Source organism: Pleurodeles waltl, chromosome 5, assembly GCF_031143425.1.
Source record: "Pleurodeles waltl isolate 20211129_DDA chromosome 5, aPleWal1.hap1.20221129, whole genome shotgun sequence".
In the NCBI taxonomy this organism is placed as follows: Eukaryota; Metazoa; Chordata; class Amphibia; order Caudata; family Salamandridae; genus Pleurodeles; species Pleurodeles waltl.
In genome coordinates this window covers 79,849,007-79,864,325 of record NC_090444.1, presented here as the reverse complement: position 1 = coordinate 79,864,325, position 15,319 = coordinate 79,849,007, and the positions used below count along the sequence as shown (strand labels likewise).

Here is a 15,319-nt window from a genome sequence, read left to right as displayed (position 1 = left end):
ATTGTCGCGACTGCGCATGTTCACTGTCTCAGGCGAGACTGACAAAGAGAGTGCAGGGGTCCAGAATGTTTCTTAGAAGCACCTGCCAGTGCTGCCAAAAGCTGGGGTTGCTGAATACCAAGGCTGGTTAGTCCTGCTCCCACCTCATGCTCTCTGTTCCATCAACCTATACATCTTGCCTTCTGTCTCACTCTTGAGTGTTCTTTTTATGTCCCCCTGTCTCCTTTCGTCACTGTTTTCCAGTCTTCCTCTTTGTAATCTTTCTCCCTTTCTCTAGCTAGAAAAAGTCCTGGCCCCCAAAAACGAGTGCTGGTGCCCACCACCCGGAGACACCGCCACAAATTAAGCTCTACAAAGAAGACAAGCACTGGAGCTGTCTGCACCCACATGAAAATTCAGTGATCACCCCGGAAGCCTGGAATGGATCTCAACCACCAGCACCCCCAAGCCTTCTACTTTATAAAATGTAGCTTCCAAAAATTGTCCATTCGAAGATGACGGAGATGGCACACGTCTTAACCCATGGCCATTCTTACATTATCACCACCCTCTTCCATCCTTGGACATTCAGTAGTCTACTTGTTAGTACAAGTTGACCGTCCGGCTAATTGGCTAATTTGCTGTTCTAGAGGACAGTGTGACATTCGGGGGGGGAGGGGGCAGTGACATCTGTTAGGATGGTGCTAGGGTGTTAACCGCGTAGGCGAAGAGCCCCTTAGGTTGGCACATTTAGTGACCCAATGGAGTAGGAGCTTCAACCTATATTTTGCTGCTCACTTCATGTTTTTCTCAAATTGCTTTGTCTTCATTACCCTGATTTTGATCAGCAAGTAATGTTATTTTGGCCAAATTCGTGGCTTGCACCTGCTGGTGAGGCAGAGGAGCAGTTGATGACTCTCTAGACATGTGAGTTACAGAAAAGAAGGCAAACAGATGGGCACAGCTGTCACCAATTTTCTGTTCCTGTGGATTCATGTGTTTCCAAAGATGGCAATAAGCAGTCACACCACAGAGGCACCGAGCACTGATGCTCCATAATGGCTGGGTGTCTCAAATTATATAGCATTATAAGCAACCGATCCACTGGGAGCAGAGGTGAGGAAAAGTCCTAGTTAAGTTCAAAAATGGAAGCTGTTATCTTGTAGGCACTGTCATGGGATTTGGAATGTGTTTTTTAAGTTTTAAGTAACAGTCTGCTTAATTACACGCACATGAGAAACTAGAGATTGTATAAAAAGCAGGGGGCTATGAAAAAGCCACATTTTCAAACAAACCAACAGATGTGACTTGAAAGAGAGATGCAAACATTAGCTGAAAGACCAGTATTAATGCCCGTGGATCTCAGCAGCAGACTCCCTGCCTATTGTCTCAGTGAAACCTCTAAAATATCTCTTACCTGTTGGAATCTGAGGAAATGCTTCACATCATGAGGTCTGGTGGGTGCAACAAGTCCACCCGGGTACATACATTCTGTGCACATGTGATGTTGATGCATTTACTGCAATGTACATGGATCCAGACTTCAGCCAATCAATGTGGCCAATGGGGCCACTGGGTAAATGAGTGGTACACTAAAGAAGGCGACGTCATGATTGGTGGGGTCTTCACCGTCAACCAGTATTTTGAGTCTCAGCTGCAAAACTTTGCGGAGCCTCCAAGCAGAGCAAAGGAGGTCTGTCTGATGTAAGTTTTACTGAGGTTCAGCCATGTTCCAAATCCATTACCAGTCGCAGTAAGTTTGGTTTATCATGGGGGACCGACTAAACCACGGCCTAGGTGGGAGTCGGGACTGTCGAAGACAGAATATCAAAGGGTCACAATATCGTGACCAGAATATCGAGAGACAAAATATCAAAAAGTAAGTTTGCATAAATATTCTATACCTAACTCCACCTATACATATCTTGCTGATATAAATATTTATATATTCAAGGTACACTGATGTGAAGTTACGAATAGTAGTTACATCTTCAATATTTTGTCCCTCGATTTTCTGGTCACAATATTGTGACGCTTGGATTTTCTGCCTTCGATAGTCCCAAGCACACTTTACTGCATATAATCCCTTAGTGGCATAAAGACAAAACTTGCACTATTCAATAACTATTCATCTATGATATATTTTTACAGTTTCTATATACAATGTTTTTATTACCACAAAATCCTACCATTGTTCCATAAGTTTATATCTAGTTTATAAATCCACTCCAACATGTAATTCAAACTAGTCCAGTCGAACATGCGTGAATGAAAGTCAAAAATATCACCTTATGTTCCTCATGAAGGAGTCCACAGGCTGGTTCAGTTTAAGACTCGTCAGAATACTGGGAGGATTCAGTAACAAATTCAGAACTGCTTTTCCAGTTCTAGCGACACCAAGGAAACCAACTTCTTCACCAAATAGATGATATGCTTTAACCACAGGCATCTATACATTACATGCATGAGTGATGCTCTTGGTGGTTGCATTTTCTTCTATTCTGCTCCTCCATCCTCAGACCAGACCAAATTCCTGTCACAACTCAGACCGAAAACCTGCATCAATGGAAGTCTGTTTAAAACCAGTTGACTCTCCCCAGCTGGATTTGCGATCGGTCTTTTATATGAACATAAATATATAGGACTGAGGCAGCTCTCCACTGCGGTGCTGGACGTAGGAGTGCCGGGGTGCTACAGCACCTCAAAATACCCATGCTGGAGTTCAGAAGGTGAGTGAGCAAGAGAGATGTGTTTAAATGTTGTTTTCATCTTGTCATATCTGCTGTCAGGGTATGTCTTCTGCCAAATTGCTTCTTATTCTTTCAACATGGACCCAGATGTTTACCTTCCCTTCTCTGACTGCAAAGTGAGAGCCTTTTGTAAAGTGAACTATGTAATGGTCTTGCTAGGGTAGATGGAGGGTGAAAGAAAAGGCTATCAGTGTTTATCTAACACACAGCCAAATGTAAATTCCTGTAAATAAACTGTACAAATTATTTAAAATATGTCAGCAGTTAGGAAAGTACAAATTAAGCACTTGTGGTAATTCTGAAGAATGATGGAAACCTAGCTTTTAATAAGATCAAAACAAATCAAGGCACTTTCCTTGATGAGGTGTAAATCATAAATATTCCTTGAAACCTCATTTCCAAACATTATATTTGGTGTGCTATCTAGTTTGATCAGTAAAACTGTATGTCTGTGCACATTTATTGGCCATTTCAGTGGAAAATGTGCTGTCTGTAAATGATTTTATGCTACTTCCACACGCTTTAGTAAAGTATGTACGACAGTGTGCTCCAAAGAGCTCCACCGCCTGCACGTCTCACCCTTACCACTCTCCCGCTGAATGCTTGTGGCTTGGTGGCGCTTGATGGCAGCATCTCACTCTGAAAATTGTTCCAGCACCACTGGCGTCCCAGTATTAATTTGGCGCAAAGCCCCTATTAAGATTTACATCCCACGTTGTAAGACTGTGATACAGGCGACTTCGCCTGGGCTGTGGTCGTTCTATCTTCATAAGGGTCCCAGGTGATGCTTTGTGGCAAAATCAAATTGATCGCAATGCGGCAGCTACTGTGCAGTAGTGTTGGAAACCTCCTAATCCTGTGTCTTATGATCCACTGGACCTACAGTTATTGCTAATTAGGATATTTTCAGATAATACGGCCATATATTTAGAATTTTCCTCAGGGATCTCAGCCTCGGTGCCAACCTTGCTCTTCATGTCTTCAGCCCCTCTGGGTCTCAAAGATTCGGATTCATCACTGTGGAAGGAAGCTATTTTCAACTGCAGGCAAAAAGCTGGAAGTCTTTATTTTCGCCTTTGAGAGTTCAAACAAATGATTTTATTTTAAGTAAACAATTTAATTTCCCTCACATGAATTACATTTTTCCATTTTAATTTCTTAAACTAGATCTTCTCCAGCTGCCACAACCACCCAGAGTCAGGATGTTTTGAAAGGCAGCGGAGTGCTTTAAAAAATCAATTTATTTAAAAAAAGGGGGTGTCCATTTACAAGGCCTGGAGCATGCTAAACTCCCACGGCCTTGAGATCACCCCAGAACTAAGGTATCTCTAGTAATGCGTGTGGTTATTTCAACCTACCACCATTTGGAAAGCTGAGAGGCACAAATTCAATCAGAGGGATCCATCGTTTCTTTGCTTTGAGAGCTGGTGACGGCAGAGGGAAAAACTCTTTACAGATTAGCAGCAACACCACCCGCTTGTCAGGATCCAGTCCTGAGCCATGGGTCCCTCCGAGTCTCTTCTCTGATGTCTTTTTTGGTATACAAGTGTATACTTACATAAGTGGACAATCACCCAATGTCTTTATGGAGGTGAAATCTATTGGAAATGGCCAATAATTCTCGGTTGATCACAAAACTAGCAAAACACGTATAATCGAGCCATGCCCGGTATCACTAGTGCCTCTAAATTGTTCAATTTTGGCATTAATCCTCGAATTTCCAAACTTGAAGTACATCTGCCGAGAAACTAAGAGAACCATTCCATTACTTTAACCTCAATAGATAAAATTAGAAGTGTGTCTCATGGTCCACTAGGTCCACCTCTAGTAACCCACTGCAGAGCAGGCTGCAGTCAGGTGCCTCCCCATCCGGCATGGCATCGTCCACCTGGGTTGCAGCTGTCCCAGTGCCGCAATCACAATAGAAGACGGACTGATAAAACCAGTGGAAGAGGTTAAAGGGCAAGAGGTGCTGAGATCGACAACTCTAGAAACCTCAGGGCACTTGGCTGAAACAACAATAAAAGATTTAGCAAAATGTACAAACTGTCTGTGATACAGCCTGGTGCAATCAGGAGAAGGCACAGATTTCCATAAATAGTCTGCACATCCCATAAACTCTTTGTGGAAATGTGATCCCAGTTTAGTAATTTGTTACAAAGCTGTCATATTGCACCATGTTATGTACAGGTCTCAAGACTTCAACCCTGAAACATCTGGCGTGATCATCACGTGCACATCTGTACGACAAGCCAGTTCTAATAACAAATACTGTCTGTACCATAGCTCAAGTGCCTCAAATGTTAGAGAGCTTTACCCTCTGTGCAAACATCAGGACACCTCAGGTTTATTTGCTGTTTTTTTGCAATAACCCACTTGTAAGTTAAATTTCCAAGACACAAGTTTGGCAGTTACATGATTAAACCTGTTTTGACCGTTGTCCCAAGTATGCACTGAGTTTTGCTAACTCCTCTTCATGTAGGTATCACACCTTGAACCCATCCATCAGTGTGACTCTGAGATCTCAGCGGGTCCTGGTTGCATCCCTGTGGACTGCTGTTGTTTACTGCTGACATATCAGGGTCTCAGTTCGCTCTAATAACCCGGTCACTCTGTGCACTTTGTTCTGGGTCAGCAGCAGGTGGAACAGTGAAGGCTCCCTCCTTATGTGACACAATAGTTTGGGATTTAGAGTCTGTGTGACACACTTCATTGCACCCCAAAGACACCATGTCCAATATCTTAAAAAATAATAAGGTATTTTATTTACAGGCAGGAAAGCACAGAATGGCAGGAAGATTCTAACACCTGGGTTGGGAGTTTGGCACAGTTATAGCGCTTGCTCGGTTAGCTGCAGCACCACCATTAACAAGAAGCCAGAGTGTCTATGTTAGGCCACCGGGAAGTGTTTGAGGTCAGTGGAGACTCTCTGAACTGTCGGCATATTGACGCCATGCCGGACACCACGGAGAGGTTTTTGTAAAGACTTCTCACCCACATAACCCTTATTGGGGTCCAGGTCTCTAATGCTCCACTCAGTGGGCCACAAGTGGCAGACAGGATGCTGCAATGGGGGAGCGGATCTGAGCCTAGGGGACTGACAAGCAAGATAACCGTGCCAAACACCTGACCACATTTCTTCCATTTTTCAAGAACTCAACTGGTCACCTCCAATGGCCACCATCACTTTCAAATTATGATGTTCTTCCTTCAAAGCAATAGGCTTGATCGGCCCCCATTCCTCAACCATGCACCCCTCTTCATTACTGCGTACTTCAGGAGACATTAGAATTCTGTGTAACTGGAACACCCAACAGATTGTAGTTCGCCAACTTCTTAAAGTCTGTTGCTCTGAATGGCAGCTTCTCTGGGGCAGTGACCTCAGTTTGGATCCCGCTTCGCGCAACATTAAATTCAGGTCTTTGCTCCTCACCTACAGGATGCAACTCCAGAAGCATCTTTTCCGTCACCTTCTTGACTGCTGCAGATCTGTTGATCTTGCTCTCTTCACTCTGTCCATCTTCCTTGTTCTCTCCCAACTCCAGATGTTCTCCACAATATCCGTTTTTCCTTTCATCAATCACTTGCCTATTTTTCTGTGTACTTTATTCTGTTTATGGTAAAGCACCTAAATTCCTTCACATACTAGAAAAAAATGTAAAAAAAAACAAAAACAAAAATAAGTAAATAAAATAGGAGTAGCATCATGCAAATTCAACCACCCAAACTGAACAACTGACCTATCCAAGGTAGGGTTGATGTTTTTAAGATGCCAACAATGTACTGCCCATAGCCTTGATTCCAAGTTAACTTTAGTTTAACAGGAACCTGGCAGCAAATGTCTGGAACAAATTTCCAGGCAGATCAGTTAGGTACTGAACTGGTTACGAAATAAATGTTTCAGTGTGTTGCATTGTTCCAGGGCCCATATCTCAAAAGTGCTTGAACGACATAAGTTTTCTAGTAGGTGGGTTGTCTATCCGCTGACCATCCTGCTCAACATTTAAGTGTGGTGTACTTGGTAAGGTGTTATGATCCAACTACGTGTTTAAATATAGGCAGCTCTGGGAATATCACTTATAATTCACATGGTTCTGGACACAGGATGACTGGATGTTGGTAACAAAACATAAACCAATAACTTGGGCTAAGAACAAAAAGCCTCCATTTCCCTCTGTGGCTGAAAACACAGAGATGGGCTCAACAAATACTAGGCATGGCACCAGGTAAGTCAGAGCAATACAAGTTCACTATACTCACAGTCCTGGAAAGCCGATTGGCTGGTCCTGGTCCTGTAACCAAAAAGAGGTTTCTTGGGTCAGCTCTTGTCAGCGTGGCTCTTTGCCCTTTTGGTTAGGGGTCAGCTCTTTTCCACTGGGTGGTAGATGTCTCCCATGGCAGTTATGGCACCAGGGCTTCTATGTCCTGGGACTTGAGGAAAACAGTAATAATTACAGACCTGTTTCGGCCTCTATAGGCTGTGCAATGAGCCTTCTTCTGGAGTCAAGACAAAGAGAAGCTACTGGCTGGAGAGGACCAGTATTGCCGCCGCTTTGGAGGCACTGACGGGGAAGTCAGGGCCAACCAAAACACAAGCTTTCTTCAGGACATTATCAATGACAGGCAGATCCGAGTGCATATTTTCAGTAGGGATGGGAGGCTAATGTGAGCCGGACATGCTATGTATATTAGTTTCAACTAACACTTACAACTCGCAGTTAAGGGTTTCGAAGGGTTAGGTGATGGCCAGCGCAATACAGGAAGGAGAGGAATGGAACTTTGGTGCTACAGCAAGTGGTAAATGGTTGCCAGGGAACATATGTTTCTAACCACCATGCCCCATTAGGATATTGTGGCATAGTTCTACGGATAATGTCCACACAAGTTATGACAGTTATAAGGAAAGATCCAGACAACCTTAAGTGGACCACCATTGTGTGCAGGGCCCTGTTGTGCCATCATTTGACAGTATTTGTTCATTTGTAGTCAACTTCCCCAAAGGGCCAGCAACATAGCCCTCTGCTAATTTGTAATAATAAGAGGTAATTTACAAAGTGTTCACATCACAAGGGGATAGTTAGATTCGGGTGTGTATAAAACTTTTTAAGTCTTGGGTGTGGTCAAGCATGTCTTTTTTTCCCCAAAAAATCTGTTTCATAATATTCTTCCTCTGTAAGGAAATTCTCAAATGTACAAAAACATGCAGTAGACTTTGGGTCCTCCACACTCCTGTGAATGTCAAGTCTGTTTACTATAGTTCAGAAGCAAGAGCCTAGGTTCCAGGCAACTAGAATGTGTCCTGTCTTCATGTCAAGAAAATGTTGAGTTTCCAGAGGCATATTAGTTATCAAATGGTGTTCCATGGCGCCTTCAAGTGCAGCTTTATTCACTCTAAGCACTCTTGTTGTATGACTATCAGGAGCTTAATTGTACCACTAGCTGGGTATACAAACCACTTTTTTCAGCCATGTTTTCATCTCTTGCTGGTACTGGCATGGTTGTTCTTTTGCCGTGGTGGTCCTCAGTGCTTTTACTGCTGTAGTATATTCAGGGTCAAAGTAGAACACAAGATGTGGCTGGATGCAGAGGAAAGATGGTACCCTACATGTAAGCACTGCACCCCCTTTACTTTTCAGACCAAACAAAGCCAATGACATTCTTGAGGCTTCAGCCGATAAAGTAGAGCCCGTCGAAAGAAACAATTTCCTATTAAAACGAATGAAGATGGCAGTCTGTGTACATTAAATTGCACAGAGCGAAAGTGATGATATTTTTGCTCTTTGAGTGTTTTTAAGGTGTTTATGGGGCTTGTAACAAATGCTTTCAAGGCCAGTCCAGTCGACATAGACACAATGGTCTGTTTATTTCTCATGTTCCAAACAAGATGGGTTGAGCAAAACCTCTAGGGCAAGATAGCAAAGATCCTTTACTATATCCATGTTACGGGTTATTTAGACTTGATTTATTTTTTAGGGGGCTCTTTTTTAGATAATATATTTTTTTTTTACTTTTTGAATTATTGATTTTGAGAAAATAACCAATTGCATATCATTACGGTTTAGAATTTTCCACTGTAGACCAATGGGAGTTTGCACCAATATTATTAGATCATCCGTCTTCATTAGTTAGTGAATCAAGTGTGTGTCCCTTGGTGGTGGATTCTGGGAGCGGCCTTAGCGAGTTGGAAGATCTGCGACCCAATTTGTCCAATACCCAGAGTCATTGTGCCCCTCTGGAGGATCAGGAGTTATTAGGGGCTATTCCACCCTTATTAATATGGTCATCCATGGCAAAGCCTTATCCTTGAATACGTCACCTTCATTCTTAGAAGGTCCTTCAGAACATACAAAAGCTTTTTTTTTCAAAGAGTAATTGAATTGGAGGCCTGTTGTCAATTGCTTCTTCTATCTTCTACTATCCTTAATTCCCCCCCAAGATCACCCGTTTGTTTACTGTCATTGGACGTCTCTGTCCTGCCATTGATCTATTGCTTCACCTCCCAGGTTGTCTTCTTGTCATATGCTAGGCACTGGTTAGTTTGGGTTTTGCAAGTCTTGACGCCATGTACACTTACTCACTTATCTCAATTTGACAGAATTTGATGATGGACACATTCATGTCCAATGCATTATGTGTAATGACAACAGAAGGAAACTCTACTGAACATGTGCCTAGAACTGCTGGACTGTCTTGTAAAATGTGTTGCTTATTTCAACTCTTGCCTGATTGGATGTCTCTTATTCTCATTCTAGGCTCATTTCTAAATACTACAGGCACTTCTTGGCTTTTCAATTTGCCATTAATGAGATCAACAACAACCAGCGTCTTTTGCCAAATATCACATTGGGATTCACCGTTTATGATTCATGCAGGCAGGAAGATAAAGCAACCGAGAGTGTCATCAGAATACTGTCGATGGCGACCAACCCCGTTCCTAACTACACCTGCGTGAAGCGCTCGCCGCTGGCTGGGATCATCGGAGACCTTGGCTCTGGCACGTCTATCCCAATGGCACAGCTGTTGGCAATCTATGGGTACACGCAGGTACGTGGCACGCCACATTTCATCGCTGCAAAGGTAAATGTACGCATTCATTTAATCAACTGTAAAATGTATACAAGTGAATGGTAATGAATTTGCACCCGAACAGACAAGACAAAAACAGCAAAACAGACTAATCAATGTTAATAAAAGGTCTACTGCTCAGGGCCAGTCATCTATCCCTGAGTCTAGCATAAATGAGACAATTTTGTTCAAACTTTGTACTGTTTTTATGAGAAAGGAGTCAATGTCATGTACCCTGTTGATTTCATCCACTAGCAAATGACAATCAAGTGCAAGCCCTGATCAACCTGTTTAATGTGGACCAAGTAACACAAGCTATCAGTTTATACTCTGGAGCTTGATAAAATGCTGCCAAATTTGTTTAAAAGCTGTCTAGTCTCATGGGCTGTAACTCAGGGTACTCCAATGTGGGAAACCAGGAAGGTTGCAAGAATGCTTCTAATATTCAAGTAGGGTGTAGGCACCAGCCCACCAACAATAAGACAATCTCCCTCCTCTGTTCGCTATCAAAACCTATTGCAGAAGTGCCCCCTAGCAGAGGCGGTCATAGCCGGAGGAAGAGGACGTGATTTCCCTTCTTCAAGCAGGCTCCCCTCAAGGCATTTGTACTCTTGGACAGGGCTTCCTATCCTACATCTTCATCATCAGGAAATATGTACAGCTGAAATGTTCCTTTGCCCTACATACTGACATGCAGAGTGCTTTCAGTGGATTGAGCGAGGCAGGGATAGAGAGGGGCTTACAACCCTTGCAGTGTCTACCACCAGCCAGCAGGAGGCTCCATGTTCATAACTTTGACCATGTTCATCAGATCTTTTTTCAGTAGCTTGGAGGGTCAGCCAAGGCGTTGTCCTTTCACCCAGTCTAACCAATAGAGTCATCAATGACATGGATCTCTTTCTTAAGTACCCCAATGATTCTTCTGTCATCAGCAAACTCAGCACTCCAGTCCTTCTCTTCAGGGATGTAGTTGAGTTTGTGGCAAAACCTTTCAATAATCTCCACAAGCTGTTTACAGTTTTTGACGATTATTGTTTACAATCTTGATTATTATTGTTTTCTGCAATACCAAGGTAATCGTTTTTGTCCAAAATAAGTTTGTATACAGACATTTAACTTTAAAGACTGATCATGAACCCATTGCTCAAATCAGCTGAGGCACAATGGTGTAGCTTCCTCAGGGTCCTGTGTAGACAGGAGTAGGTTGGTGATGGCACAACATAGCTCTGGAATCAGCAAGTTAACTCATACTGGGATACATGACAATGTTGTCGCCACTTTCAAACTCTGCATGTCCATTGTCTTCCCTGCAATTCAGTAAGGTGCCACGTTTTTGGAGAGTGGGTGTTATGTAATCTCACTTCTTTAATTCCAGCAGAAAACAAATTAAGTCGTTGTGCAATATTCCATTCTCTCCATTTTAGCCTCTCTGTATCAATTTATGAGAAATGGGTGTTGCGCTCTCCACTGCACTGACACTTGTGATGTTGTGCATCCATATTTGGGCTAACACAATAACAAGCCCTTATCCAGATTCTTTGAGAGACTTGCTATGTATAGATGGGGCACCCACACTGCTGTGGTTCACACGTTTGTAGTACCCATCGTACAGCGGTCTAGCAAACTTTGGGACCACACTGATTTGCTAACGGTTTCCCAGATTGAGAGGAAAGTGCGGGGACCTTCGCAGATGTTGCAGATGTATCACCGTTGAAAAGTACCCTCTGCCGACAGACCCATACCGCTTGACCCATATATGCATCTGAAGAAGATTTGGGGTTCCCCTGTTGAGAGTTAGCAGCATAAATGGAACAGATTGTATAATAATCCCTAAATACGTTTGTTCTAATAAATTTGACTAGACCATGGTTTGCTTCCTAATGTTGGGGCCACTGCGTAAAGGACCTATATGAGCTTCTGCAAAGTTCTTCTAAATGCAATGAAATTTGATGTACATTTACACCTTGTTTTGTCGCCGGGAAATTATAGAACACCTTTATATATTTTCAATAAATATGTGCAGCAAATCAATTTTAGTTTTTGCACAAGTTTGTTTCTGTGCCCCTTTTAATTAAATTGAATATAAATATGATTAAAAGCAAGATTTTATTCTGCAAGAAGTGGTGGATATTATTCAGGCAGAGAATTAATAAGCCATTCGGGATATTCCCTTCGGACAGGAGAAGCTCCAGCAGTGATTTGTGGTCAATGAAAGAATGTCCAATAAGAACGACGCTGGTCAAGAACATCCCTTATTTATTACACATTTTCTGATCGAGGTTGCGCGAGGAGTTTGCTTACCTAAGAATTATGAAGAAATGGGAAAAGACTTGGCATAGATTTGACTGTGAATGTTACTTTTCATTAACCCGTGTTTGTAAAGATTGCTTTGTGTGTGGCAAATACTGTTATGATCCTATGACACGAATTAGACAATTTTATGGACTGGCCTCCCATAAACGTACAGGGCACCCCAGCGAAAACTAATATCACAAAGGCACCATGGCCTGTTATTATGAAAGGATTAGGTTGTTTTTCATTTTGATTATTCAATTTTCTCACCCTTAAATTTCAGGGATATGCAGAAGTTTTATATCAACTTTGGTTTCAACATTAGTTTCTTTATCACTTGACTGCATGGTAACTGTTGGTTCATGTATCCTTCGGTGCTGCGAGTGGATAATATCTAGTCCTTGGCCCAAGCTGCCTAAAATACAACTATATGTACTCCATCAATCCTGTGGCCAAACTCCGTTTGCGAGTAGCCACACAGATGTATTGTATCAGCAGAAAAGAAGCATATTAACTCTCCAACCACTCTAATACCCCCACTGTTTCCAGTATTCCCGACATTGGGGTGTCAATTTTTAGGATCTTCAGAACCTTCAGCTTTACCTTGTTTTCTTATCAGAGAAATTAATTAGTGAGTAAGAAATGGTGCTACTAAAGATTGAGTAAGAGGTGGAATGGCCACTAATGTTGTATCTTTCACCCAAACTGGGATCTTCACAAGTTTTTTTCAGGATAAAGATCTTCCACATGTTGGAAAGCAAAGGGGAACAGCCCAATAGCCTGCCAGAAAGTCTGGAAGCCCCGGGAAACAAGAGGGACTCCTCATAAGAGAAAGATGGACCCCAGAACGGGATGTGGGAACGAGCGAGTGAGTACAACCTAGATGTGGCCAAACCTCACTGCCCTCTCCTCGAAGACCCATTCTAAGGCTAGAAACCTGGCCTATTCAATATGCATCAGCTTTGGCGTAATTATCACGGTGCAGCCAGTGCAGTGGCACCGGCCCCCAGAAGCTGAAAGCATCCCATCTGCCCTGTCCCAGCTGCAGCCTTTTTAGAGGCTGCCCTCACAGATATTTTAAAACTCAGAGCCTGCCTGAGGCATGGTCCTGTTTTTAATCTTCTGGGAGAGAGAGAGGGGGAAGAGGCGAGGTGAAAGTAGAAGACAAATGGAAAAGAAAGGATTGAAAGGAAAGGAGTGGTTAAAAGACAGGAGAGGGTGATAGGCAAAGTGACAGAATGGGAGAAGTCAATAAGAATGAACACAATGAGCAAAATGAGCAAGGAAAGAGAAAGGGGCCAGAAATTAGGATGTCATGCTGAGAAGGGAGGAAGGCGATAAGGAGGTAAGGGGGACAGAAGAGGGAAAGAGGTAAGCAGGAAGGGGATAAGAAGCAGAACATCAAAAGGGGGAAGAGACAGGGGTGAGGGAAGGAAATAAAAAGGACAGAATGAAAGGCAAAAAGAATGAGGGACTTGGAGACCTATAAGCAGGGGCGTGGCTATTGCAGCAGGTGTAGTGATATCAGATTCCAGTGGTGTGATAGACCAACTGCACTACGATCCTTAATACTGTGTCGGGGGCACATTTTTCTTTGCATTAGGATCTATGACACCCAGGCTATGCCCCTGTGTATCAGCCGAGAGGAAATGAAGCTCAAGCAGCTAGAGATGGAAGAAAGTCTTACTGAAAACCCCACTAGAAGTTGAGAAAATAATGTAAACAAACATAGATAAGCCAGGGAGAAAATGGACTTTGAAAAACACAAAAGTTCTTATTTGTGACTAGGCAACCTAGCTGCCAAGTAGCCAGGGTGGTGGCGGGACCACCTCTGCAGGGTCAGCTGTGGGCATCCTGCCATATTTAGAAAAACTACTGACCCAGCCCTTTTAAGTCTTGCCTGCCAGACAAGTTAAGTTGTCTGTTGGTGAAAAGACCTATTGTCACCTTCCAGGGTGGTTAAAGCTTGCCCATAGCTTATCACTGGCTATTACCACTGGTTGGCTTTACTGTTACTTTCATTTGCTTACTTTTCATTCATTGACGTGTGGGCTTTCCTTCCTCTTGTGTGTTTGTCCCTCCTCTGGAGCTTGGGATCCTTACTTATGTCCTTTCACTGCTTGGTTTTCAAGCACCACTTGTTTCTTTTGGGTTATGTGCTCCATGGGAGTACATGTGTTTTCCAGCTTTCTCCCTTGTGTACCTCTCTGCCCCTGCCACTCTCTGTGTTGAGCAGTCACCCGTGTGCTTCTACCTCACCCCCTCCAAGTTGGGTTCACCCTCGAGTACTTATACCCCGCGTTGCTTTCTCAACCATGTACTTCTACACTCCCGCTCCATGTGGCTATCTTTGACGTGTCGCTTCTTTTGAGGAGAGCATCAAGTACTAGTATACTGACACCACCCACATCAATGTGGAAGCGTATAGAGGTCACAGCTTGGCTGACCTTAGGTCTCATAATCCCACAGAGGTTTAAGGACTTATGTGGTTGAGAATAGTTTCATTGATGGGCTGCCCGCTTTAGAACTTTAACATAAACTAAATGTGTATTTGTAAGCACACGCTCACCCAAAAGGGTATGTTGGTGCTGAATAATAGATATTCCACAAAAGAGATGAAAGGCTGGCCGGTGCTGCCATGATTTGAACTTGTGACCATGAGGGCTATGCACAACTCCAAGATAGCATCAATGTCAACCATCTCCTGCACAACTATCAGTCTGGCTTCAGGTCAACCTACGGAACAGACACCACTACCTTACACATTGTAGACAATGCCTTCATGACCACAGATAAAGATGTCCTTTGGCTTCAGATAATGATGCACCTCTCAGCTGCCTTTAGCACGGCCGACCATCCCACCCTCATACACACTCTAAAGACTCGAATGGGATGTACCGGCAATATCAGTCACTAGTTCGCCTCCTAGCTTTCCAACTGATGCTAGTGTGTTCACGTACGCTCCTTCAAGTCACAAAAGATCCTATCATGTGCCGAGTCCCCCAGGGTTCCATACTGCCTCCTTTCATCTTCAACCTTAACATGGAGCCATTTGGTGCTGTACTCACAGATAACAGCAGCAAGATTCACCAATATGCCAATGATACACAGCTCTACTTGAAAGTATCCACTGTTTCAGACATCCAACGCCTCAAACACTGCATGCACATCATCCAGACATGGATGTCCAACACCTGTCTGAAGCTCAACCCAACCAAGAGAGAATTCCTGTT

At 43.2% G+C, this 15,319-nt stretch overlaps 1 protein-coding gene across 1 annotated transcript in view; it reads left to right on the top strand.

Moving 5' to 3' along the window:
- Positions 1 to 1,588: 1,588 nt before the first annotated feature.
- The window catches only part of LOC138296991 (vomeronasal type-2 receptor 26-like), a 98,038-nt gene continuing 84,307 nt past the window's right edge, over positions 1,589 to 15,319 (top strand). The window contains exons 1-2 of the mRNA XM_069236508.1: positions 1,589 to 1,683; positions 9,482 to 9,773. Of these exons, the coding sequence (XP_069092609.1) occupies positions 1,589 to 1,683; positions 9,482 to 9,773 (387 nt within the window). The remainder of the gene's footprint in view (positions 1,684 to 9,481; positions 9,774 to 15,319) is intronic.